The sequence below is a fragment of the Plecotus auritus genome (genome assembly GCF_963455305.1).
Source record: "Plecotus auritus genome assembly, chromosome: 3".
Taxonomy (NCBI): Eukaryota; Metazoa; Chordata; class Mammalia; order Chiroptera; family Vespertilionidae; genus Plecotus; species Plecotus auritus.
The window spans coordinates 177,128,853-177,152,995 of NC_137772.1; the positions used below are offsets into that span (position 1 = coordinate 177,128,853).

At 41.5% G+C, this 24,143-nt stretch overlaps 1 protein-coding gene across 4 annotated transcripts in view; it reads right to left on the reverse strand.

Annotated features, from left to right (window-relative positions):
* Positions 1–24,143, reverse strand: part of SPATS2 (spermatogenesis associated serine rich 2) — a 112,434-nt gene that overhangs the window by 66,397 nt on the left and 21,894 nt on the right. For all 4 annotated transcript variants that reach the window (XM_080662832.1, XM_080662831.1, XM_080662833.1 and 1 more), the window contains one exon: positions 2,767–3,021. In XM_080662832.1, coding sequence (XP_080518958.1) covers positions 2,767–2,791 — 25 coding nt within the window. In that variant the 5' untranslated portion in view covers positions 2,792–3,021. The remainder of the gene's footprint in view (positions 1–2,766; positions 3,022–24,143) is intronic.

Genomic DNA, 24,143 nt, shown 5'->3' on the forward strand with positions numbered 1-24,143 from the left:
TTCCCTAAAAATAAATGGAGGGATATCCTCTAGTGAGGATTTACAAACAAACAAACAAAAATAATAATAGAAATAATCCACTGGGGGTTAAAGTATACACAAAAAAGATTGGCCATGTGTTGTTAATGATTGGGCCTGAATTATGGTTATTGGTGAGTGCACCATACTATTGTATTTTTTTTAAATATATTTTATTGATTTTTTACAGAGAGGAAGGGAGAGGGATAGAGAGTTAGAAACATCGATGAGAGAGAAACATCAATCAGCTGCCTCCTGCACACCCCCTACTGGGGATGTGCCCGCAACCAAGGTACATGCCCTTGACTGGAATCAAACCTGAGACCCTTCAGTCTGCAGGCCGACGCTCTATCCACTGAACCAAACCCATCAGGGCCATACTATTCTAATTTTGATAAGTTTAAAATTTCAATAATAGCCCGGCTGGTATGGCTCACTGATTGAGCATCATCCTGTGCACCAAGAGGTCACCAGTTAGATTCCCAGTCAGGGCAGATGCCCAGGCTCGATCCCCGGTGGGGGCCGACTGATGTTTCTCTCTCTCTCTCTCTCCCTATTCCTTCCCCTCTCTCTAAAAATCAGTAAAAACATATTTTTTAAATGTCAGTAATAAACTTAAAAAATAAATGTTATTTAAAACTTCTGGAACGAATAGTGATTATATCAACTTTGCAGGATACAAGGTTAATATACAAAAGTCCATCACTGTAACAGCAATGAATACGTGGAATTTAAAATAAAAAACACAGCCCTAGCTGGTTTGGCTCAGTGGATAGAGCATCAGCCTGCAGACTGAAGGGTCTCAGGTTCGATTCCGGCCAAGGGCACAAGCCTGAGTTGTGGGCTTGATCCCCAGTAGGGGGCGTGCAGGAGGCAGCTGATCAATGATTCTCTCTCATCACTGATGTTTCTCTCTCTCTCTCTCTCTCTCTCTCCCTCTTCCTTCCTCTCTGAAATCAATAAAGAAATATATTAAAAATAAATAAATAAAATAAAAAACACAGTACCATTTACTTTAACACCCCAAAAATACTTGGGTATAAATCTAACAAAGTATGCTTAAAACCTATATGAGGAAAACTACAAAACTCTAAAGAAAGAAAAGAATTAAATAAATAGAAAGACATTCTATGTTTGTGAATAGGAAAACTCAGTATTATCAAGATGTCAGTTCTTGCCAACATGGTATGTAGATTAAAAGCAATCCCAAACCCAGCTGGTGTGATTCATGATTGAGCACTGACCTATGAATTAGGAGCTCACTGATTCGTGGTCAGGGCACATGCCCTGGTTGTGGGCTTGATCCCCAGTAGGGGGCGTGCAGGAGACAGCCGATCAATGATTCTCTCTCATCGCTGATGTTTCTCTCTTCCTTCCTCTCTGAAATCTCACACACACACACACACACAATCTATTTAAAAGCCTAAGCGACCTTCTGACCATTCGATCAATAGCTATGATGCACAATGACCACCAGGGGGCAGACAACCGGTAGCTATGACGCGCACTGACCACCAGGGGGCAGATGCTCCACCCAGGAGCTGCGGAACTGCGGTGACTTGGCAGCTACAGTTCTTGGGTGCAGTCACCAGAGCCAGAGAGGAAGGAGCAGGATTCCAGTGTGGATTCCAGTGTGCGTCACCCAAGAACCACCCTCTCACTATCCGCTACCCCTTGGGGGATGTCGGAGAGCAGGTTTCGGCCGGATCCCTGCAGGCCAGGCGAGGGACCCCACCGTTTGCAGGAATCCATGCATCGGGTCTCGAGTATATTTAATATATATTAAAAGCAATCCCAATCAAAATCCCCAGTAATTTATTTTGTGGATATTGACAAACTGGTTCTCAAGTTAATATGGAAAGACAAAAGATCCAGAATAGCTAACACAATATTGAAGGAGAACGATGTTGAAGAACTGATGTTACCTGACTTCAAGAATACTATAAAGCTAGAGTAATCAAGACATTTTTATAACTCTAGCAAAACACAGACATGAAATAAACAAAGACTAGGTTTTTAGAGGTCAAAGCAATCTGCTCAAGTTAACTCTTTAGGAAAAATTAAATGCTAACCTTAGAATAAATTATTTTATTTTAAAGTTTGGAATCCTATTTTTATTATATGTTTCTCATTTGCAGAAGGAAAACAGATATCAGTGTTTCAAGCATAACTGGAGAAAAAGCAAACTGAATTATGATGAAATTAAAGTCTGAAGAAGAAACAAAAAGGTTATAAAAACTTTTCAGTTGATGAATCCCATTCCATAAAACAGTTCAGCTTCTTTAGGAATCTAAACCAATGAAACATCAACTCCAATGAAACATCAACTCAAAGGATACAGAATATCCTGCAGTAAATTATCTCCTAGCATTCCCCCTAACATATGTTCACTCTCCAAAAAGTACATTTTCAAGAGGCATTTGGCTATCCTGCAAGTATATTCCAATTTATTAGGTTTCTAAGATAAAAGCAACTGTTATATGAATTCTAAAAGTAGTAATACACGAAGTGTAAAATAATATCTACAGATACTTAGTTAATGAGATAACAGATAGTTATGAATGTTCTATGCTCTTCTAAAATTAATTTGTCATGATAAAAAGTTGTAACTAACAGTAGTATGGTACAGAGGAAAAGTATAACCATTCAAAACATATTAAGAGAACGTTTTTTGAAAATACAGATATAAATGGTGATTATTACTCCACAACTATGCTTTTAACAATTTATGCCCATATATACTCTTACCCTTCTGGTTTTGTTTCCTAGACATTGCAATTTCTTTTATCTCAAAAGATTTAGGAGAAAAGTATTCTTTTGCCTTGTCTGGGTTCTGATTGTAGTTATCTCTGATTTAAAGGTAGGCAAGAGAAGTCTGCAGTTGGAGGTGTTAAATACAAAATCCTGGTTATTTGAATTCTGCTAACTGGTGATCTTCTTTCCTTCTATTATCTTCTTGTCAGGAAATATCATTGCAGACATTCATGTCTCTCCAGGATGATTCTAGAAGGAGGAAAAATACACATATTTACGGTTATAGTAATAGCTATTTGTACAAAATTTCTGAAAGATAGCCACAGGTTTTGTTTTGTATTTTTTCTAAACAAAACTAGTAATTAGAGGAAAGGTACTCTAAAAAATCTATCTATCTATACATCTATATCTATATCTATATCTATATCTATATCTATATCTGTATCTATATCTATATATAAAAGCCTAATATGCAAAGTGTCCCCTAGGGAGTTTGACCGACCAGTTTGATCACTCGCTATGATGTGCTCTGACCACCAGGGACCCTACGCATGTATGAATTTCGTGCACTGGGCCTCTAGTATGGCTATTTGCTCTTTTAGAAACTTTAATCTTAGAATCAAACCATCTTCTTATTTCAGAAAGCATGTTCTCTTAGTCATCTTATATTTTCTATCTATCTCAAAAATATTATCCCCATCTCTGCTTCACAAACTAAAATACTATCTCATCCCTAAGATCTTCCTTGCTACCTGCTCTTCCTGTCCAAGTCAAGGGTCTTTTTTCTTCCTCTATAATTTCCTATTTCTAACCTCTCCTCAGGTTTCCCAGCTCAAATACAGCTGCAAGAAACTTGGGGCTGGGAGTGAATGGGAAGCACACAAAGGAATTTTATTTTATTTCTTAAATATATTATTATTTATTTCAGAGAGGAAGGGAGAGGGAGAGAGAGATGGAAACATCAATGAGAATCACTGATTGGCTGCCTCCTGCACACTCCATACTGGGGATCAAGCCCAAAGTCTGGGCATGTGCCCTTGACCGGAATCGAACCTGGGACCCTTCAGTCCACAGGCCGACGCTCTATCTACTGAGCTAAACCAGCTAGGGCCACAAAGGAATTTTAATAAGGAAAACCAAAACATCAGAATTTGGACTAGTCATACTGCAGGAAGCGCCTATCTATATCAATAAAAGGGTAATATCCTAATTAGACCGGACAGCCAGACGACCTTCCAGATGAAGCCGGGGCTGTGAGGGCCAAGGCAAGCCACCGCAGCTGCAAAGGCCGAGCCCCCTGCACTAATTTCATGCATCAGACCTCTAGTAAATTATAAAGATACAAATGCTATTTTTTCCACATTACTAAACATTTTAAAAATACATGCCTAAGATTTCTGGGTAAAAAAAAGCATGATAAGAATTACAGAACTTATATGTGGCACCTGACAGAAAAAGAACATTTCATAAAATGCAACCCAAGAAGAAAATAAAGTAACCTTATATGAAATACTTTCCAATGTGGAAGGAGGAGAATGAAGGAATGAGTAGATAGCCTGGGGAAAGTTTTTTTTAATCCATCAAGAGCAAGAGCCTTGCCTTAGCCAGTTTGGTTCAGTGAATAGAGCGTCAGCCCTCAGACTGAAGGGTCCTGGGTTTGATTCCGGTCAAGGGCATGTATCTCGGTTGCAGGCTTGATCCCTGGCCCAGGTCGGGGGCGAGTGCGGAAGGCAACCAATCAATGATTCTCTCTCACATCGATGTTTCTTTTTGTCTCTCCCTCTCTCTAAAAATCAATGAAAAAACATCCTCGGGTGAGAATTAACAAAAATAGAATAAAGCCCTGGCCAGTTTGGCTCAGTGGACAGAGAGAGTGCCGGCCTGTGGACTGAAGGGTCCCAGGTTTGAGTCTGGTCAAGGGCGGTTGCAGGCTCCTCCCAGGTCTGGGCCCTGGTCGGAGCACGTACAGAAGGCAACCAATCGATGTGTTTCTCTCACAACGATGTCTCTCTATCTTTCCCTCTCTCTTCCACTCTCTCTAAAAATCAATGGAAAAATACCCTCAGTTGAGGATTAAAAAAAATACAAAAAACTTTAAAAATAAAAAGAGAGAGTAAGAGCCTTGTCCTGGCCAGTATGGTAAAGTGGTTAGAGCATGGTCCTGTATAATTTTATTAACCAACTTCACCCCAATATATTCAATTAAAAATAAATAAATAAACTGTCCTCAATTGAAGTGTGGTAAGACACATAAATAAGCTTGGAGCAAATTAAAAAATCCAGGAGGCCCTAACTGGTTTGGCTCAGTGGATAGAGCGTCAGCCTGCAGACTGAATGGTCCCAGGTTCGATTCCGGTCAAGGGCATGTGCCTTGGTTGCGGGCACATCCCCAGTGGGGGGTGTGCAGGAGGCAGCTGATCGATGTTTCTCTCTCATTGATGTTTCTAACTCTCTGTCCCTCTCCCTTCCTCTCTGTAATAAATCAATAAAATATATTTAAAAAAAAAATCCAGGAGGAGCTTATACTCAGTGTTTCAAGTAACTAAAAGCTCTCACTCCACTTAGAAAAACTGTAATTGGAAGTTTCAAGCAATGCATCACAGGATGTAATTAATGCCAAAAAGATGAAGAACTCTAATCAGCAGGCGCATATTTAATACATCATAAGGTTGGTGAATAAATGTATATTTATTTGTTTTAAGCTGAAATAAAATGCTTATGGTGTGTATGTATAATTTTAATCTCCTGCTTTAACCAACCTTTTCAATTAACAATAAATTATATAAGATAGAATAGTAATAGATAAAAAGACTCCTACTATAATCAAAGAAAACTTGTAACAACTTTTGGCAAATTAATACTATCTACTGGACAGTTAAAGCAAAAATATTAACTGTTGAACAAGGCTACTTGTTAAAATGACTAAAGAGAAATCAACTGATCAAAGCTGGAACTGCTGTTTTTAAAAGAATATACCTTTGGTGCCATATTAGTTACCATTAACCAAAGGCAGCATGGTTATTACCCTATTGTGGCATAATCTGGTTAAAACAATGGAGGTCTTAGAAGAAGACAGCTGCTGAAAGGCCTACATGGGGTTCAAGAACCAAGGTCTGAGTATCACTGAACTGGGAAAAGAATGGTCTGAGTTCTCTTGATTGGAAAAACAGAAAAGATGCTTTAGCTAAAAAATTTTCCTTGAGAGAGTTAAACTTTCTCTAAAACAACATATATTAAATTTCTTTCCAGAATCTGATACAAACCATGGGCTTCTCAAAAAAAAAAAAAAAAAAAAAAAAAAACACCAAAACTCACATTATACAAAAGCATCCAGTTAGACTGAATTTAGGTATAATAGTTTATCAGATTTCTTTTTTTTCTTTTTAAATCCTTATCCAAGGACATTTTTTCCATTGATTTCCAGAGAGAGTAGAAGAGATGGAGAAAGGGAAGGAGGGAGGGAGGGAACGAGATATGGAGATGAGAGAGACACATCAATTGGTTGCCTCCAGCACTTGCCCCTACCGGGGCTAGGGAACCTGCAACCCAGATACGTGCCCTTGACCGGAAATTGAACCCGTGACCCTTCAGTCCAAGGGCTGACACTCCAACCACTGAGCCAAACCAGTCAGGTCTCTTCTTTTCTTTTTTAAGTTTTGTTTTGTTTCTGTTTTTATTTTAATCTTCACCAAAGGGTATGTTTTTATTGATTTGAGAGAGAGAGAGAGAGGAGGGAGAGAGAGAGAAACATCGATCAGTTGCCTCCTGTAGGTGCTCCGACTAGGGATCAAACCTGCAATCTAGGTATGCACCTTGACTGGGAATCAAACCTGCAACCTTTTGGTGTATGGGACAATGCTTCAACCAATTGAGCCACCCAGCCAGGGCTATTATCAGATTTCTTTAAATCCAATGATTGAAAGTATTAGATAGCTCTCAGTGATAGTCTTTATTTTTTTTTAAAATATATTTTATTGATTTTTTACAGAGAGGAAGGGAGAGGGATAGAAAGCCAGAAACATCGATGAGAGAGAAACATCGATCAGCTGCCTCCTGCACACCTCCTACTGGGGATGTGCCCACAACCAAGGTACATGCCCTTGACCGGAATCGAACCTGGGACCCTGCAGTCCCCAGGCCGACGCTCTATCCACTGAGCCAAACCGGTTAGGGCGATAGTCTTTTTTTAAATAAATATATATATATATATATATATATATAGACACACACACACACACACACACACACACACACACACACACACACTAGTGGCCTGGTGCACGAAGTTCGTGCACATTAAAAGGGGATTGATTAGAGGAAATAATTTAATATTGCTATTTGCCCTTTCTCTATAATAGAAGTATCAGAGATGAAAGAAAATTAGTAAAATGTGTATGAAAACCTTCCTCCTGTCAGAGTCTGGGGCGCACCATGGGACCCAGAGTCAAGTCCCTGCCCACCCACATGCACCTCAAAATCGCGTGAGATCCAGACTCGGCCACCCACCCCCCCACTGGGCTAGATCCAGACCTGGCCAGTCCCACCCTTGTCAAGCCCCACCAGGCAGGGGACGTAGCCTCAGGTGCCCTGGCCTGGTGCCAGGACGGGGGGCATGACCTGAGGTCCCCCAGCCCAGACCAGGGGGCATGCCTTGAGGTCCCCCATCAAGCCCTGCCAGGTGTGAGACACGGCCTGAGATCCCCTGTCAAGCCCCGCTGGGTGGGGGGCATGGCCTGAGGTCCCCTGTCAAGCCGTACCAGGTAGGGGGGCGCAGCCTCAGGTCCCCCAGCCTGGCACCGGGAGGGGGGCACAGCCTCAGGTCCCCCGTCAAGCCCATGGGGAGTGCGGCCTGAGTTCCCCCAACCCAGCCCTGGGTGTGCACCTTAAGGGCCCCCATCAAGCCCCGCAGGGTGGGGAGCACGGCCTGAGGTCCCCTGTCAAACCCACCAGGCAGGAGGGTGCAGTCTCAGGTCCCCTGGGCCGGTGCTGGGGCGGGGGGTGGGGCCTGAGGTCCCCCGGCCTGGTGCCGGGGTCGGGGGCGCGGCCTGAAGCCCCCTGTCAAGCCCCACCTGGTGGGGGGCGCGGCCTGAGGTCCCCCGGCCTGGCGCTGGGGTGGGGGAGCAGCCTGAGGTCCCCTAGCCCAGCACCAGGACGGGAAGCACACCTTGAGGTACCCCATCAAGCCCCGCTGGGTGGGGGGCGTGGCCTCAGGTCTCCTGGCCTGGTGCCAGGGTGGGGGTCGCGGCCTGAGGTCCCCATCAAGCCCCACTGGCTGGGGGGCATGGCCTGAGGTCCCCCAGCCTGGTGCCAAGGTAGGAGGCGCGGCCTGAGGTCCCCTGTCAAGCCCTGCCAGGCGGGGGGGGTGCAGTCTGAGGTCCCCTAGCCCAGCACCAGGATGGGAAGTGCACCTTGAGGTCCCCTGTCAAGCCCTGCTGGGTGGGGGGCGCGGCCTGAGTTCCCCTGTTAAGCCCTGCCGGGTGGGGGACACGGCCTGAGGTTCCCTGTCAAGCCCCATGGGGGCAGGTAAGGGTGAGGGTGTACCTCAGGTCCCTGCTGATTGCTTGTTAAGGCTCCTTATGGGAACTTGGCCTCAGCTGTGGGTGCAGCTATCTTTGTGATGGAGTGATGGTTAATTAGCATATTCCCTCTTTATTAGATAGGATTTTATTGATTTCAGAGAGGAAAGGAGAGGGACAGAAAGATAGAAAGAACAATGATGAGAATCATTGTTCGGCTGCCTCTAGCATGCCCACCACTGGGGATTGAGCCCGAAACCCTGGTATGTGCCCGAGTCAAACCAGCTAGAGCTCAGTGATAGTCTTTTAAAGCTTCTATTTCATTCATTATTCAACTAATATTCATTGAATGCCTACTACTAGTACATTCTAAGCTTTATGGGAGATTGAGCGGGAGAGTGCTGCTGTTTCAGATTCAGGGGAGAATTATAGTGTATCAGAATGCAGGAGTTTACTGTAAGAGCAGGTGATGAAAAAGTGGAGGCCAAACCCTTTAACTACTCAATTGAGAAGTTTGGTAATAAAGAAATGAAAGAAATAGGGTATCAGCCAGGGTTCTATCAAGGCAAAATGAAAAGGTAAGTTTTACCCCAAAATAGGGAACACTTTTTCAAAACAGTAAAAGAAAGTCCTGGCTGGTTTGGCTCAGTTGGTTGGGTGTAATCCTGTGCACCAGGAGGTTGCCAGTTCGCTTCTCTGTCAAGGGCACATGCCCCGGTTTCGGGCTCAATCCCTGGTGGGGGCATGGAGGAGGTAGTCTTACAGAACTTACTACCTAACCATTTGAAGCTACAGTTTAACTATTTGTCCAAACTTCAAACACTAATCTGAGGAAGTGTTCTAATGCTGATTAAAATACCAGAAAACATCCACTTAAGAATAACTTGATTGTCTTTTGTTTTAAAAACTTATTTTATTTACAAGGAATAACAGTAAGACCCTAAGACTAACAGACATTGCCTTGTTGTAAAAAACCAGAATACAGACCCATTTATTTTGTCCTTTTATGATGGAGAAAACTGTAAAAGACTTTGAAATGAACCAAAAAGATCACTGGGCATCTTCAATGAAAAAACTGACATTGGGGCCCGGTTAGCATGGCTCAGTGGTTGAGCGTTGACCTATGAACCAGAAAGTCATGGCTCAATCCCCAGTCAGGGCATATGCCCGGGTTGAGGGCTCAATCCTCAGTGTGGGGCATGCAGGAGGTAGCCGATCAATAATTCTCTCTCATCATTGATATTTCTCTCTCTTCCTCTCTGAAGTCAATAAAAATATCTATATTTTTTAAATTGGCATTGTGTAATGTGCACCCTTCCTAGTTATCTGATTCTACAGGGTTTGTATCCTTTATGATCTTTGAGCCATTTTAGAAATGTAAGTTGTAGATAACTGAGAGCAATGCAAAGGATTCTTGTCTATACATAAGCAAACAGATTCTGTCCAGTGAAAGGAGAAATGATTTCCCACATGTCAAATGGAAAAAGCCAGTTTTGTATCAACCTGTAAATACATTTCAGCATTCTTGATCCTAAATAAGAATGGTACTTTGAATTTTCCTTTGAACTACTTTTAACTTCTTACTGGTTCTCTTATTAGTTAATCAGTTTAGTAATATTTTTTACATGTGTTCATCTCATGTTTGTATGAACATCATGATTTTGCCTATTTAAAAATAAAAAAAATCCTTTAACAATGAATTTCATACAACATGTAGTAAATACCATGGAAAATGAAAATTTTAATGCAAAAACTCAAGGGAAGAAAACATCCTTTTCCATTCATGTATATATTTAAGGAAGACAAAACAAAACTTTGTCTTGTCTCTTCCCAGCTCTGAAATTTTTAAGGGTCTTTAAAAGGCATAGTCATTGCTGAAGCTGGTAGTTCTTTTTTTTTTTTTAACTCACACCATATTTTTATTGATTTTAGAGAGGAAGGGACAGGGAGAGAGAGATGGAAACACCAACCATGAGAGAGAATCACCAACCGGCCACCCCCTGCACACCCCTATTGGGGATCAAGCCCGCAACCCAGGCATGCGCCCTTGACTGGAATAGAACCCAGGACCTTTCAGTCCGCAGGCTGACGCTCTATCCACTGAGCCAAATCAGCTAGAGCTGAAGCTGGTAGTTCTTGAAAGAGCCCATAACTAACATAAGAATTCTTTCAGATGGTATTTCCAGCTGTTTTTTTCTGATGCTTAGTGTAAATAAAGCACTGTCTTAAGAACAGAAGCTTCATCATTTCAGACTTAGACTCTTTAATCTGAACTACTTTTGTTAATTACACGCACCAAAAATATAGATGGTACATTTTTAGACCAAACTAAAAATATACATTTGACAAACGTTTTTTATGATCCAAAGATTTTTTGCCAGTAACATTTGTACAATCACAAAAATATTAAATACATCTGTTACTTTCAAAATAATAGCTGTCTTTTCAAAATAATATTTTCAAAATATTGTGTATCAGTTGAAAAGATAGAATAATTAAATATTTTTTAACAAACTAACTTGATTCAATATATACATACAGCTTAAAGAAGCCCAAACCAGAAGTGAATATACAAACTCAACATTAAATCAGCAGCATATATTTTATTTTATTATTTTTTGTTGTTGTTAATCTTCACTGGAGAATATTTTTACCATTGATTTTTAGGGAGAGTGGACGGAAGGGAGGAGGAGGGGAGGAGAGAAACATCGATTGGTTGCCTCCTGCACGCACTCCAACCTGCAACCCAGGTACATGCCCTTGATTGGAAATTGAACCCATGACCCTTGGTGCACAGGCTAACTTCTAACCACTAAACCACACCAGTCAGGGCTCAACAACGTATTTTAAATTCATTAATACATGGGGAGAGAGCACATCAACATGTGTTTAGGTCTTCTGGCTTTCTAAACCCCAAAAATAAAATATTTCTAATACCACCAGTCTCTATGGAATGACTGTTTTCACAAAGCAGCTTTTTCCCTCTCTTCTCTCAAGATCAACCTACTCCACCAACACTCTAAGGAAAGAAAGAATAAAATCAAGTTGCATCAAAAACCTTTACACTCAGCATTCATTCAGATCCTTCCAAACCATTCTCATGGCTTATAACATGCCAGAAAAATATTGCTCTAGCACAGTGGTTCTCAACCTTTCTAATGCCGAGACCCTTTACTACAGTTCCTCATGTTGTGGTGACCCCCAACCATAAAATTATTTTCGTTGCTACTTCATAACTGTAATTTTGCTACTGTTATGAATCGTAATGTAAATATCTGGGTTTGCCAATGGTCTTAGGCTCTACAGCAGCGGTTCTCAACCTGTGGGTCATGACCCACAGGTTGAGAACCGCTAGCAGGGTTGCCTAAGACCATCAGAAAACACAGATATTTACATTACAATTCATAACAGTAGCAAAATTACAGTTATGAAGTAGCAACGAAAATAATTTTATGGTTGGGGGTCACCATAACATGAGGAACTGTATTAAAGGGTCTCGGCATTAGAAAGGTTGAGAACCACTGCGTCTAGCAGGTAATTACTTTGTCCAAAAATGAACAGAGCAATTTTAGACTGGAAATAATCTGCTATCCATGTCATTCATAAATTCATGCTACTATAATTCTTTAAATGGGGGACATCTGGCCCGTGGGCCCTATAAGACCCTCAAAATCCTTTATTTGGTCAAGGCATTGGGATGAGTTAGTTAAATGTTTGACCAAATATAGCAGCTAATTTTTAACTTGATAATTTTGTATGGCCCTTGGCAGAAATAAGGTGCTTTAAATGAATACATAATGCATGCAACATACCATGCATTGAATATTCTAAAAAACAAGTTTTCATCTAGGTGAAATCAGTTAAATAATATTAGCAGACTTAAAAGCATGAAAAATTAACTATTCCTTCTCCCACCTCTACTGCCTCCAAACCAACTGTGTGTCAACTGGAAGGAAAGAGAAAAGAATATGCAGATAAATAACTGAAAAAGGTACAGAATACTAATCCCAAAAGATGATACCTCTTCCAAGTTGCAACTGAAGTTAAAGAACTGTAGTGAAAAGTCTTCCCCATTTTCAGTAGTTCAAGATGTATTGTTCTCTTCCTTGGGGATGCAACTCATTCCAGAACTTTCTTTTCTGACTCTTCTGAGGTTCTCATACCACTACAAATTATTAGCATACTAGAGGCCCGGTGCACGTAATTCATGCACGGGGGGGAGGGGGGGGAGGGTCCCTAAGCCCAGCCTGCACCCTCTCCAATCCAGGACTGCTGGCTCCCAACTGCTCGCCTGCCTGCCTGCCTGATTGCCCCTAACCGCTTCTGCCTGCCAGCCTGATCACCCCCTAAACACTCCCCTGCCAGCCTGATTGACGCCTATCTGCTCCCCTGCCAGCCTGGTCGTCCCTAACTGTCCTCCCCTGCTGGCCTGGTCACCCCTAACTGCCCTCCCTTGCCAGCCTGGTCGTCCCTAACTACCCTCCCCTGCAGGTCTGGTCACCCCCAAGGGCCCTCCCCTGCAGGCCTGGTCACACCTAACTTCCCTCCCTTGCCAGCCTGGTCGTCCCTAACTACCCTCCCCTGCAGGTCTGGTCACCCCCAAGGGCCCTCCCCTGCAGGCCTGGTCCCCCACAACTGCCCTCCCCTGCAGTCCTGGTTGCCCCCAACTGCCCTCCCCTGCAGGCCTAGTCCCCCGCAACTGCCCTCCCCTGCTGGCCCGGTCACCCCTAACTGCCCTCCCCTACAGGCCTGGTTCCCCTCCCCAACTGCCCTCCCCTGCAGGCCTGGTCCCCCCCAACTGCCCTCCCCTGCAGGCCTAGTCCCCTGCAACTGCCCTCCCCTGCTGGCCCGGTCACCCCTAACTACCCTCCCCTACAGGCCTGGTCCCAATCCCCAACTGCCCTCCCCTGCAGGCCTGGTCCCTCCCAACTGCCCTCCCCTGCTGGCCTGATCACCCACAACTGCCCTCCCCTGCCGGCCATCTTGTGGTGGCCATCTGTGTCCACATGGGGGCAGCCATCTTGTGTATTGGAGTGATGGTCAATTTTCATATTACTCTTTTATTAGATAGGATGTAACATCATTTTTCAAATACCACATAAAAAAATAACTGAATTGGGCACCCATCTTCTACTTGCATCATGGCTGCCCTCAGAACCCTTGTGAAACCTAAGATTGTTAAAAAGAGGACCAATACCCTAGCCAGTTTGGCTCAGTGGATAGAGCATCAGCCTGCAAACTGAAGGGTCCCAGGTTCGATTACAGGCAAGGATACAAGTCCAGTTTGCAGGCTCGGTCCTTGGTAGGGGCATGCAGGAGGCAGCTGATCAAAGATTCTCTCATCATTGATATTTCTATCTCTTTCTCCCTCTCCCTTCCTCTCATAATCAATAAAAATATATTTAAGTTTTGCTGGTGTGGCTCAGTGGTTGAGCATCAACCTATGAACCAGGAGGTCACAGTTCAATTCCCAATGAGGGCACATGCCTGGCTTGCAAGCTCAGTCCCCGGTGTGGGTGTGCAGGAGGCAGTTGATCAATGATTCTCTCTCATCATTGATGTTTCTGCCTCTCTCTCCCTCTCCTTTCCTCTCTGAAAACAATAAAAATATTTTTTTTTAATTAAAAAGGAAAAAAAAAAAAAAAGAGGGCCAAGAAGTTCATCTGGCACCAGTCAGATTGATATGTCAAAATTAAGCCCTGGCTGGTTTGGCTCAGTGGATAGAGCGTCGGCCTGCGGACTGAAGAGTCCTGGGTTCGATTCCGGTCAAGGGCACATGCCTGGGTTGCGGGCTTGATCCCCAGTAGGGGGCATGCAGGAAGCAGCCGATCAATGATTCTCTCTCATCACTGATGTTTCTCTCTCTCTCTCTCTCTCCCTCTCCCTTCCTCTCTGAAACCAATAAATATATATATTTTTTAAAAATTAAGTGTAACTGGCCAAAACCGGTTTGGCTCAGTGGATAGAGCGTCGGCCTGCAGACTGAAAGGCCCCAGGTTCGATTCCGGTCAAGGGCACGTAACTTGGTTGCGGGCACATCCCCAGTAGAAGGTGTGCAAGAGGCAGCTGATCGATGTTTCTCTCTCATCGATGTTTCTAACTCTCTATCCCTCTTCCTTCCTCTCTGTAAAAAATCAATAAAATATATTTAAAAAAAAAAATTAAGTGTAACTGGCAGAAACCCAGAGGCAATGGAGTGCAGAGGAGATTCAAGCACCAGGTCTTGATGCCCAGTGTTGGTCATGGGAGCAAGAAGAAAACAAAGCACACGCTGCCCAGTGACTTTTGGAAGTTCCTGGTCCACAATGTCAAGGAGCTTGAAGGGCTGCTGATGTGCAATAAATCTTACTGTGTTGAGATTGCTCACAGGGTCTCCTCAAAGACCCACAAGCCACTGTGGAAAGCCCAGCTGGCCATCAGTCACCAATCCCAATGCCCAGCTGCACAGCGCAGAAAATTAATAGACAGCTCATGTGCACATTGTATTCGTGTTAATTAAAACCATAAAATTCTAGCATCTTGCACTTAAAAAATAACTGAATCACTTAAAATAAAAGTTAGTAGGCTTTTTTCTGTACCCCAATTCAACAATGTATATATAGATCTAGAGACCAAGAAAAATAAAAACAGATAAATGATTAAATACAGGCATTTCTTCTTTCCAGAAGTGGGAAGAGTAATGGCAGGCAGCTATTTATATTATAACTTCTTATTCACTAAGCTATCTTCTTTTTTTTCTTTTTTCTTTTTTTTTTTTTTAATATATTTTATTGATATTTTACAGAGAGGAAGGGAGAGGGATAGAGAGTTAGAAACATCGATGAGAGAGAAACATCGATCAGCTGCCTCCTGCACACCTCCCACTGGGGATGTGCCCGCAACCACAGCACGTGCCCTTGACCGGAATCGAACCTGGGACCCCTCAGTCTGCAGGCCGACGCTCTATCCACTGAGCCAAACCGGTTTTGGCCTTTTTTTTCTTTTTTTAAGATAATCAGAGAATTTGGTGTACAAAACCAGAAAGAAGGGTAAAGAAAGAAGCAAAACTGGAAAAAACATAAAAATCAATATTCACATTGCCTGTATGACCATAAGCAAATAAAGAAAAACATATTCATTGCTACCTTCTTCTACCTACAGAGAAAGGAGGGAAAAATAACACAATAGCCTCTACAAAGCACATATCACCAAAGACAAATTTTTCTGACTAGAGGCCTGGTGCACGAAATTCGTGCACGGGGGGGGGGGGGGAGGGGTGTGCACGGGGGAGGGGTTCACGGTGGGGGGTGGTTGATGCTCAAGCACTGAGCCATGTCAGGCAGGCTAAATGGTAGAACTTGCAATAGTTTCAGAGATTTTGTTTCGTTTGTTTTCTCTTTTGGGATGGAAGCACCATCATGCCTACTCTCATACAAAAGGAAAAAGAATGTCAAGTCCAAAGCTCCCAGCCCTCTCTCTACTGAAGAAAAGAGGCATTTGTTACTGTGAAGTCTCCTTCCACAGCTCTTGACATCTTGACAAATCCATTCTGGAACATTAAATGAAGGGAACTGATCTCCTACCTCCACCCCCACCAACAGGAAAGAGAAAGCCTATCCTAACAAGGCAGGATCCACTACATTCCAGCTTCCAAAACTTTTTATATTGGAGGTGGGGAGCAGGGAGACATTTTATGTTTTAAAACATATTTGCAAATTTTTTGATCCTACTCCCATCAAAAGGCAGAGTCAAATTCTCCTTCCCATAAAGAGAATGAAGCAGAAGTGACACTGAGCAACCTCAGAAGTTAGGTCATAAAAGCTGAGAAAACTCTTGTCTGGTTTTCTCCCAGGACAGGCAACTTTGGAGCCTGAATCACCATATAAGATATCTACATTCCCTAAAGGCCTTGTGTTAGAGAGACTATGGACCAGGCCTCATAGAGAATTACTAGTAGATGGCTGAGGAGGGCCAGCTATTTGAGTCCTCCCAGCTCAGCCATCAGACATGTGAATGAGGCGTCATCTCCAGGCCCAGCTACCAGTTGACTCCAACTGCATTAAGAGACTTTGGTGAGGAAGCCTTTTAAATGATTCCATCCCCAGTTATAATCTGATTGTATTCTCATAAGAAACACTGAGACATGACTGCCTAGCAAAGCCTAAACACCAGAACCATAAAAGATAAAAAGAAGTGTTATGTTACATCACTAAATTTGGCATGTTATGTTACACAGCAATAGATAGCCAAAACAGATTTTGGTAATTAAATTGTTTGGCTTTGGGACTGAATGGCAGGAGAAGGCTAGAAGGGCCTTGAAAGTGTTAGTGAAAGCCTGAAGGTTTTGTTTTGTTTTTAATATATTTTTATTGATTTCAGAGTGGAAGGGAAGGGGAAAGAGATAGAAACATCTATGATGAGAGAGAATCACTGATCAGATGTCTCCTGCATATCCCACACTGGTGATCAAGCCTCCAAGTATATGCCCTGAATGGGAATCAAACTGTGACTTCCTGCCTTATATGTCGATTCTCAACCACTGAGCCATGCCTGCTGGGCCTGAAGGGTCTTAAAGACAATGTTAGGAAAAGCCTCAAGGGAGATATCAATAATGATTTCAAAACAGCCAACTACAATTTACTCGTGAAATTCAACCTGCTGCCTGTTTTTGTAAATAAAGTTTTATTGGAACGCAGTCATACCCATTTACTTATTGTCTGTGGTTGCTTTCTCCTATAACAGTAGAATTGAGCAGGTGTGCCAGAAATCATATGGCCCAAAAAACCTAAAATATTAATTATCTCGCCCTTGACAGAAAAAGGTTACTGATTCTTGCCTTAAAAGAAAGTGTTATTGGAAGCTGAAGGAAAGAAGAATCTTACTAGATAATGGTGTAAAATTTAGCAAAGCTGTTATCTGCAGTAATGTAGAAAACAGAAAATACAACAAATAAAATTATTAATCTGGGTAAGAAGATTTCCAGAATGTCAAAAGTATCAACCAGTTGGTTTTGTTGTTGTTATTGTTGTTTAGCTATGTATCATAAAATGCAGGTAGAGACAACTGCGGCACCCACGGAACAGCTGCGAGCCCCAGAACAACGCTCCCCAATTGGCGCAAACACACAGGTTCAGAGGAGCTCTACACTCCACCAGGGAAAGGAGAGAGAGAACTACATAACCAGACACCCAGAGAAGAGAGACCATGGAGAGACAAAGGAACAGCCCGCATATGAAAGAAAAGCAGGCATCACCAGAAAAGGAAGTAAACGAAATGGAGGCAAGCAACCTTCCAGAAAAAGAATTCAGAGAAATGGTCATAAGGTGGCTGAAAAGAATGGAAGACAAATTCGACAATATGAGCAAGAACCAAGAGGAAATGAAGAAGAACCAAGAAGAAATGAAAAATGACATCGCTGCTGTAAAGAACTCAATAGAAAGCATCAAGAGTAGACTAGAAGAAGCAGAGGACCACATCAGTGAGCTAGAAGACAAGATGGGAAAAAATACCCAAGTAGAGCAACTTCTAGAAAAAAAAATTAAAAGGCAGGAGGAGAGCCTAAGGGAACTTTGGGACAACACGAAACAAAACAACATCCGAATAATAGGGGTTCCAGAAGGAAAGGAAGCTGAGCAAGGAATAGAAAACCTCTTTGAAGAAATAATGACAGAAAATTTCCCTGATATAGGGAAGAAAAAACCCACACAAATCCAAGAAGCTCACAAAGTCCCAAGCAAAATGAACCCCAAAAGACCGACGCCAAGGCACATTATAATTAAATTGGCAAACACCAACGACAAAGTAAGAATCTTAAAAGCAGCAAGAGAGAGACAGAAAGTTACATACAAAGGAACCCCCATCAGACTAGCAACTGATTTCTCAACAGAAACTCATCAGGCCAGAAGGGAATGGAATGAAATATACAAAGTCATGCAAAGGAAGGGTCTGAATCCAAGAATACTGTACCCAGCAAGGCTATCAATCAAAATTGAAGGTGAAATCAGGAGCTTCACAGACAAAAAAGGACTAAGGGAATTTATTACCACCAAACCAGCAATGCAAGAAATGCTAAAGGGTCTGCTGTAAAAAAAAAAGAAATAGGAAGTGAAGAAGGAATACAGGTGTAAAGAATAGGAATGGCGACAAATAAGTACCTATCAATAATAACTTTAAATGTAAACGGATTAAATGCCCCAATCAAAAGACATAGGGTAACGGATTGGGTAAGAAAACATGACCCATATATCTGCTGTCTACAAGAAACCCACCTCAGAAAAAAAGACGCACACAGACTGAGGGTGAAGGGATGGAAAAAGGTTTTCCAGGCAAATGGAACTGAAAAAAAAGCTGGGGTAGCAATACTTATATCTGACAAATTAGATCTCAAACTGAAGGACATAATAAGAGATAAGGAAGGTCACTTCATAATACTAAAGGGAGCAATCCAACAAGAAAATGCAGGTAGAGAGAAACAAGAAAAAATTATACAATTTTCAAGCAGAGTATAGAGAAAATATAAAATAAAGGACTTATTAGGTCCAAAAAAACCCCGTTTCTTATTCCCATAGCCCCCATATAGCAAAAAATTATACAATTTTCAAGCAGAGTATAGAGAAAATATAAAATAAAGGACTTATTAGGTCCAAAAAAAACCCCGTTTCTTATTCCCATAGCCCCCATATTTCAAATTAAGAAACAACCCTGGACAAAGGTCAAATCCAAGGCAGGGAAACCAGATTAAACTTTTGGCCCTTGCCTGTGTGGCTCAGTTGGTTGGGCATCGTCCTATGCACCAAAAGGTTGCTTGTTTGATTCCTAAGTTGTGGGCTCAATCCCCAGTAGGGGGTGTTTTGATCTCTCTCTCTCTCTCCTCCCCTTCTCTCTAAGAAAAATCAATAAAATATCTAATAAAAAAATTAAGCTTTTGTTTAGACTAAAGATTGGAAAACTTTTTCTGTAAAGGGTCATACAAATATTTTAGGCTTTAAGGGCCAATACAGTGTCTGGTGAACATTTTTTTTTTTTTTTTACAACCCTTTAAACACAAATGCAAAAACAAATGTAGCTTATTGGCCATAGTTTGCCTACCCCTAATTTAGACTCCAGAGGGATTTAAGGTGATGCCTTATAGATACTTTCAAACAAAAGGCTTTCTAAGTATCTTAAAGGTGTTGCACTACAAAAGTCTTAAAGGTAGCTGATAGGGTTCAGGAAAACGCTACCCCAAAATATGGCATTTTGGCATATTGAATATTTTAAGCTGAAGGAACTTGAGCAAATGGCAGAAGCAGGAAGGTCATTCGGTCCTTCCCCTGCCCTTCTCCCCTAAAGTAATAAAATCATGAGAAACATGTCCTCCCTATAACCAGAAGGAAAGGAATACCCTTATCTACAAATACAAAGGGACACAGAGAAGAATCCTAACAAACACACCTTGCCAAATTTCCCCAGTTTACACACTTAATTCATACTCCTTAACTTATCACATTCCTTCACGACTGTCCACTCTTCATCAAACACAGCATGAACATACTTAAGTTTAAACATTCTGTTCAGGTGTTCAGTTACTTATGAAAGCTCTATGTCATGTAAAACATATAAATAAATATGTATACTTTCTCCTCTTAATCTGTCTTTGTCAGTTTAATTTTCAGACCCATCCATGGATCTAAGAGGTTCAAGGAAAACTTTTTCCTCCTCTACAGAGCCTAAAGTAGAAAGAAAAGGACTTATATCAATGTGTCTAATAGAGTAAAACCATCAATAAGATTCAGATAATTTTATACTCAGAAACATTGTCATCTTGAACTAAAAAGAACAGAAACAGAACAAAATGAAAAGAGGCTCTTGCCCCCGCCGCACCACCCCCCCCCCCGCGCACCTCCCCCCACACACACACATACACACACTCAAACCTCTATGACCAGGAAATAGGCTAAGAAAACTACAGAGCTGCAAACACTGGATACATTTTATGGAAAAGAATAATTCAGGGGCAAAACTAAAAGCTGTGAAGAATGGTTCCTAGGCAGTAGGACTGATCACAGAACTGGTAATATGTGCCTGGCTGAATTTCAGAACAGTGTGTTCCTTACATCTGTATTTTTGAACAGGAGTGTCGATAATGGTTATCTTATGCCGGTCCACTGTTGCATATTGGGTGGGCTGGATATAAGGGGAGATAACGTGACTCTTTAGTTCACAGGTCTTTAAAGTGAAAGCAACAGTACTCAAGAAGCTATACCCAAGAAACCATATCCAAACAGCCTTACCTGCACTTGGGCCTGAATTAGATGGCAAGATCCTAAACCTCAAGCCTGAGCCTGATGCTGTACTAGATAAGACTTTGGGGGCCTTGAGAAGCGGTGTGTTTTGAATGTAGGAGGAATGTAAATAATTTGTGGCCAGAGGGAAGACTAAAATGATTTTGAAATACAACTGCATATTTTTTACACGCTTTCCAGCAAGAAGTGGAGTCTAGTTCCCTTCCCTTTGAATATGGGTTGGACTTAGTGACTTGCTGTGGAACTGACACTGATTCTGAATTTAGGTCATAAAAGACAAAACAAGTCCCTTCTGGCTCCCTTACTCAGAACAAGTGCTTTTGGAGCCCTAAGCCTCTTCATGTAAGAAGTCTGGCTACTATGAAGCCCCTATGCTGGAGAGTCTACAAAGAAACAGTGAAAAATAAAGATGTTTAAGGAGCTTTGGCTATTCCAGTCCCTAGCTATTTGGACTTCCCTGCTCAAGTGCCACACATGTGAGTCTGAAAGGAAGCCTTCGGGATAACTCCAGGCCCCATGCGACTACAGGTGCATGACAGAACTTGTGCAAGAATAATTTAGCCTGAGCCCAGTCAACACCCAGAACCAAAAGAGTTTTATGCCAAGTTTGGAGTGGTTTTGTTCCTCAGCAATAGACAACTGCAACAACATGCCTGGAGACCCTAGCTTAAAATGTTAGGTCAAACTTAGCTTGGCTTTCTACATTACCACAACCAAATAACATCAAACAATATCATTATGCTCACCCAGTTCCTTCATCCCCCAACTGAAATATTTGATTTGATCATGGTAAAAATATATTAAGACAGATTTAATTTAATTTTAACTATTGCAATGTGACAATTATTATATTTTAAATTGTATGCCAATCTAAGTGTCATTTAAAATCACCTATATTTACACACACACACACACACACACACACACACACAGTTAATGAGTTGCTGCTTACTAGCATGATTTCACTTACTTACAAATATTTTTTCAATGGTGAAATTATTTGAGACTGGAAGTCATACTATATCCTCTAGAATAAAACACTAATTTGTAGTGTTTTTTTGTTTTGTTTTGTTTTTTAATCCTCACCCAAGGATATTTTTCCATTGATTTTTAGAGAAAGTGGAAGAGAGTGGGAAAGACAGAGAGAAATATCGATGTGCGAGAAACACATCGATTTGTTGCCTCCTGCACGAGCCCTGACCAGGGCCCAGGCCAGGGAGAAGCCTGCAACTGAGGTACGTGTCCTTGACGGGAATCGAACCCAGGACTCTTCGGCCCTCAGGTCAATGCTCTATCCACTGAGCCAAACCAGCTAGGGCCGTAGTGTTTTGGTTTGTTGATTTTTTTGTTGTTGTTGTTAATCCTCACCGGAGGATTTCCATTTTTCCATTCATATTTTTATAGAGAGTGAAAGGGGGGGAGGGAGGAGGGAGGGGGGAGAGAGGGAGGGAGGGGGGAGGGAGGGAGGGAGGAGGGAGGGAGAAAAAGAAACATTGATGTGAGAGAGACATGATTGGTTACCTATTGCACAGGGCCAAGGATCGAACCTGCAACCAAGGTATGTGCCCATGACCATGTCCTAGACCTTGCCCTTGACAGGAATCGAACCTTCAGTCCCCTTCAGTCCACAGTCAACATTCTATCCACTAAAGCCAAACCAACTAGGGCTAATGTGTAGTGTTTTTAACTGTGTATATATCTGCAGCAGAACTAGAATAATCATCACTAATATTTAATAACCTAAGTACTCTTCTTTTCTAAGGTCTCTTCGTTTTTAAACATCATGATCTAAGTTCAGAGAAAATAAATCTTTTACATCTGAAGATGTAGAATTCAATGTGTTTTAAATCATTGGCAAGGAACTTAATGTTCTAGCTGTCAGAAGAAAAAAAGAATTTGATGTTCACAGATTATAAACATAGCTAAGCTCAACTTCTGTAGAGACACTGAAACACCTGAGCTGAGAACTGGCAGAATGGCAGAAGGTACTCAGGAATAGGAAGAACAAGGAGGCCTGAAGTCAAGATAATACTCTGAAAATGGAATTACTTTATCCATTGTATAAGCACTTCCAACTACACATTTTGCTTGTTTTTGTGAATCCTCACCAGGGGATATTTTTTCCATTGATTTTAGAGAAAGTAAAGAGAAAGAGAGAAACATTGATGTGAGGTACATGTTCTTGACCAGGAATAGAACCCACCACCCTTTGGTGGCCAGGGCTCAACTACACATTTTAAGAAAAAAAGGCCTCAATCCTCTATGCCACCAAATAACTAAACAAACATTATTTAGTAACCATTTAATTAAACTTTTTTGACTGTTTCCTAGACTGTCAAATATTTGAATTTTTTTAGCCAGCCAGCAAGCAGTGAGAAGAAATAAAATATAATCATAATCAGTTTGAGAAGAAAATTTAAAGAATAAAATGCATTCTGCTTTGAACACTGAGTAATACCTATACTCACATTTGGGTAACTAAAATAAAAGGTCAGTATGCAAAAGTCTATTTAACCAATAATATGGCTGATTGGAAATATCAGTCTGGGTTCTGGGTTACAGCAGCGAGCCATACAATACAAAGGTAGATAAAAAGGTTTTCTCTTGTTCAGAGGGCAAAAAGTTTAGGCCCTATACAAATTTTAAAATAAGTTAAGGTCACTCCCCACAGAGAATCCATTTACCTAATTCTTCATTCTCACGAAGTCCCAATCTTATAATAAAACTGACTTTGGATGGCTGTTGGACATAAAACTCTCCTTCATTATTCTCTTTGCCCAGCTAATTCCAGCTCATCTTTCAGGTCTCTGTTCAAATGTTACTAACTCCAGAATCCGCACTCTACTCTACCCCTATCTGAGACTAATGCAATGTTTTTCCTATAGGCTTCTAAAGAACCCTCACTACTTCTATCATAGCATTCACATTAAATTTTAACTTCTTGTTTAATTGTCTTTCCTGCTAGTTCAAGCATGTCAAACGCAAAGGCTGACCTGAGCCAAATGAACAAGGTTTAAGTTTCTGTGGGCCGCAAAAAACAGACGGGTCAATTTTCATAGAAACATAGATTTATTTTGATAGAGACATGCTGAATACAAAGGCATTAACATAAAATAATAGAACATTTTAAGAAAATTAATATTTTTTCTTGAACATTAATTTACCAGACACTGAATAACTGCACAAATTAATAAGCGTAACACAAATAAACCTATTTTCTTGTTATCTGAAAGCGAAATATTTCCGGTTGCGCACACCAAACAAGTCAGTACAAGACTAATGACATGGCAATCGGATGCTAAAATATTCGCTGCTAATATTAGTGGAGAGAAATGGTGCGCCTGCGCGTAAGGCACATAAGGGAAATGAATGCAACACAATTATAGTAATCAGTCATTAGCGAACACTGTAGTTCGTTATTAATAATTATGTATAATAAGATATTGTCAAAATTAAGTTACAAAATTTTTATTAATATGTTTCTTACATACCGTTATATTGGCTGGGCTGCAAAAATATTCATTGTGGGCCGCGAGTTTGACATGCTTGTGGCTAGATTGTAAATCCATGTAAGCAGGAACCTATCTAGTTG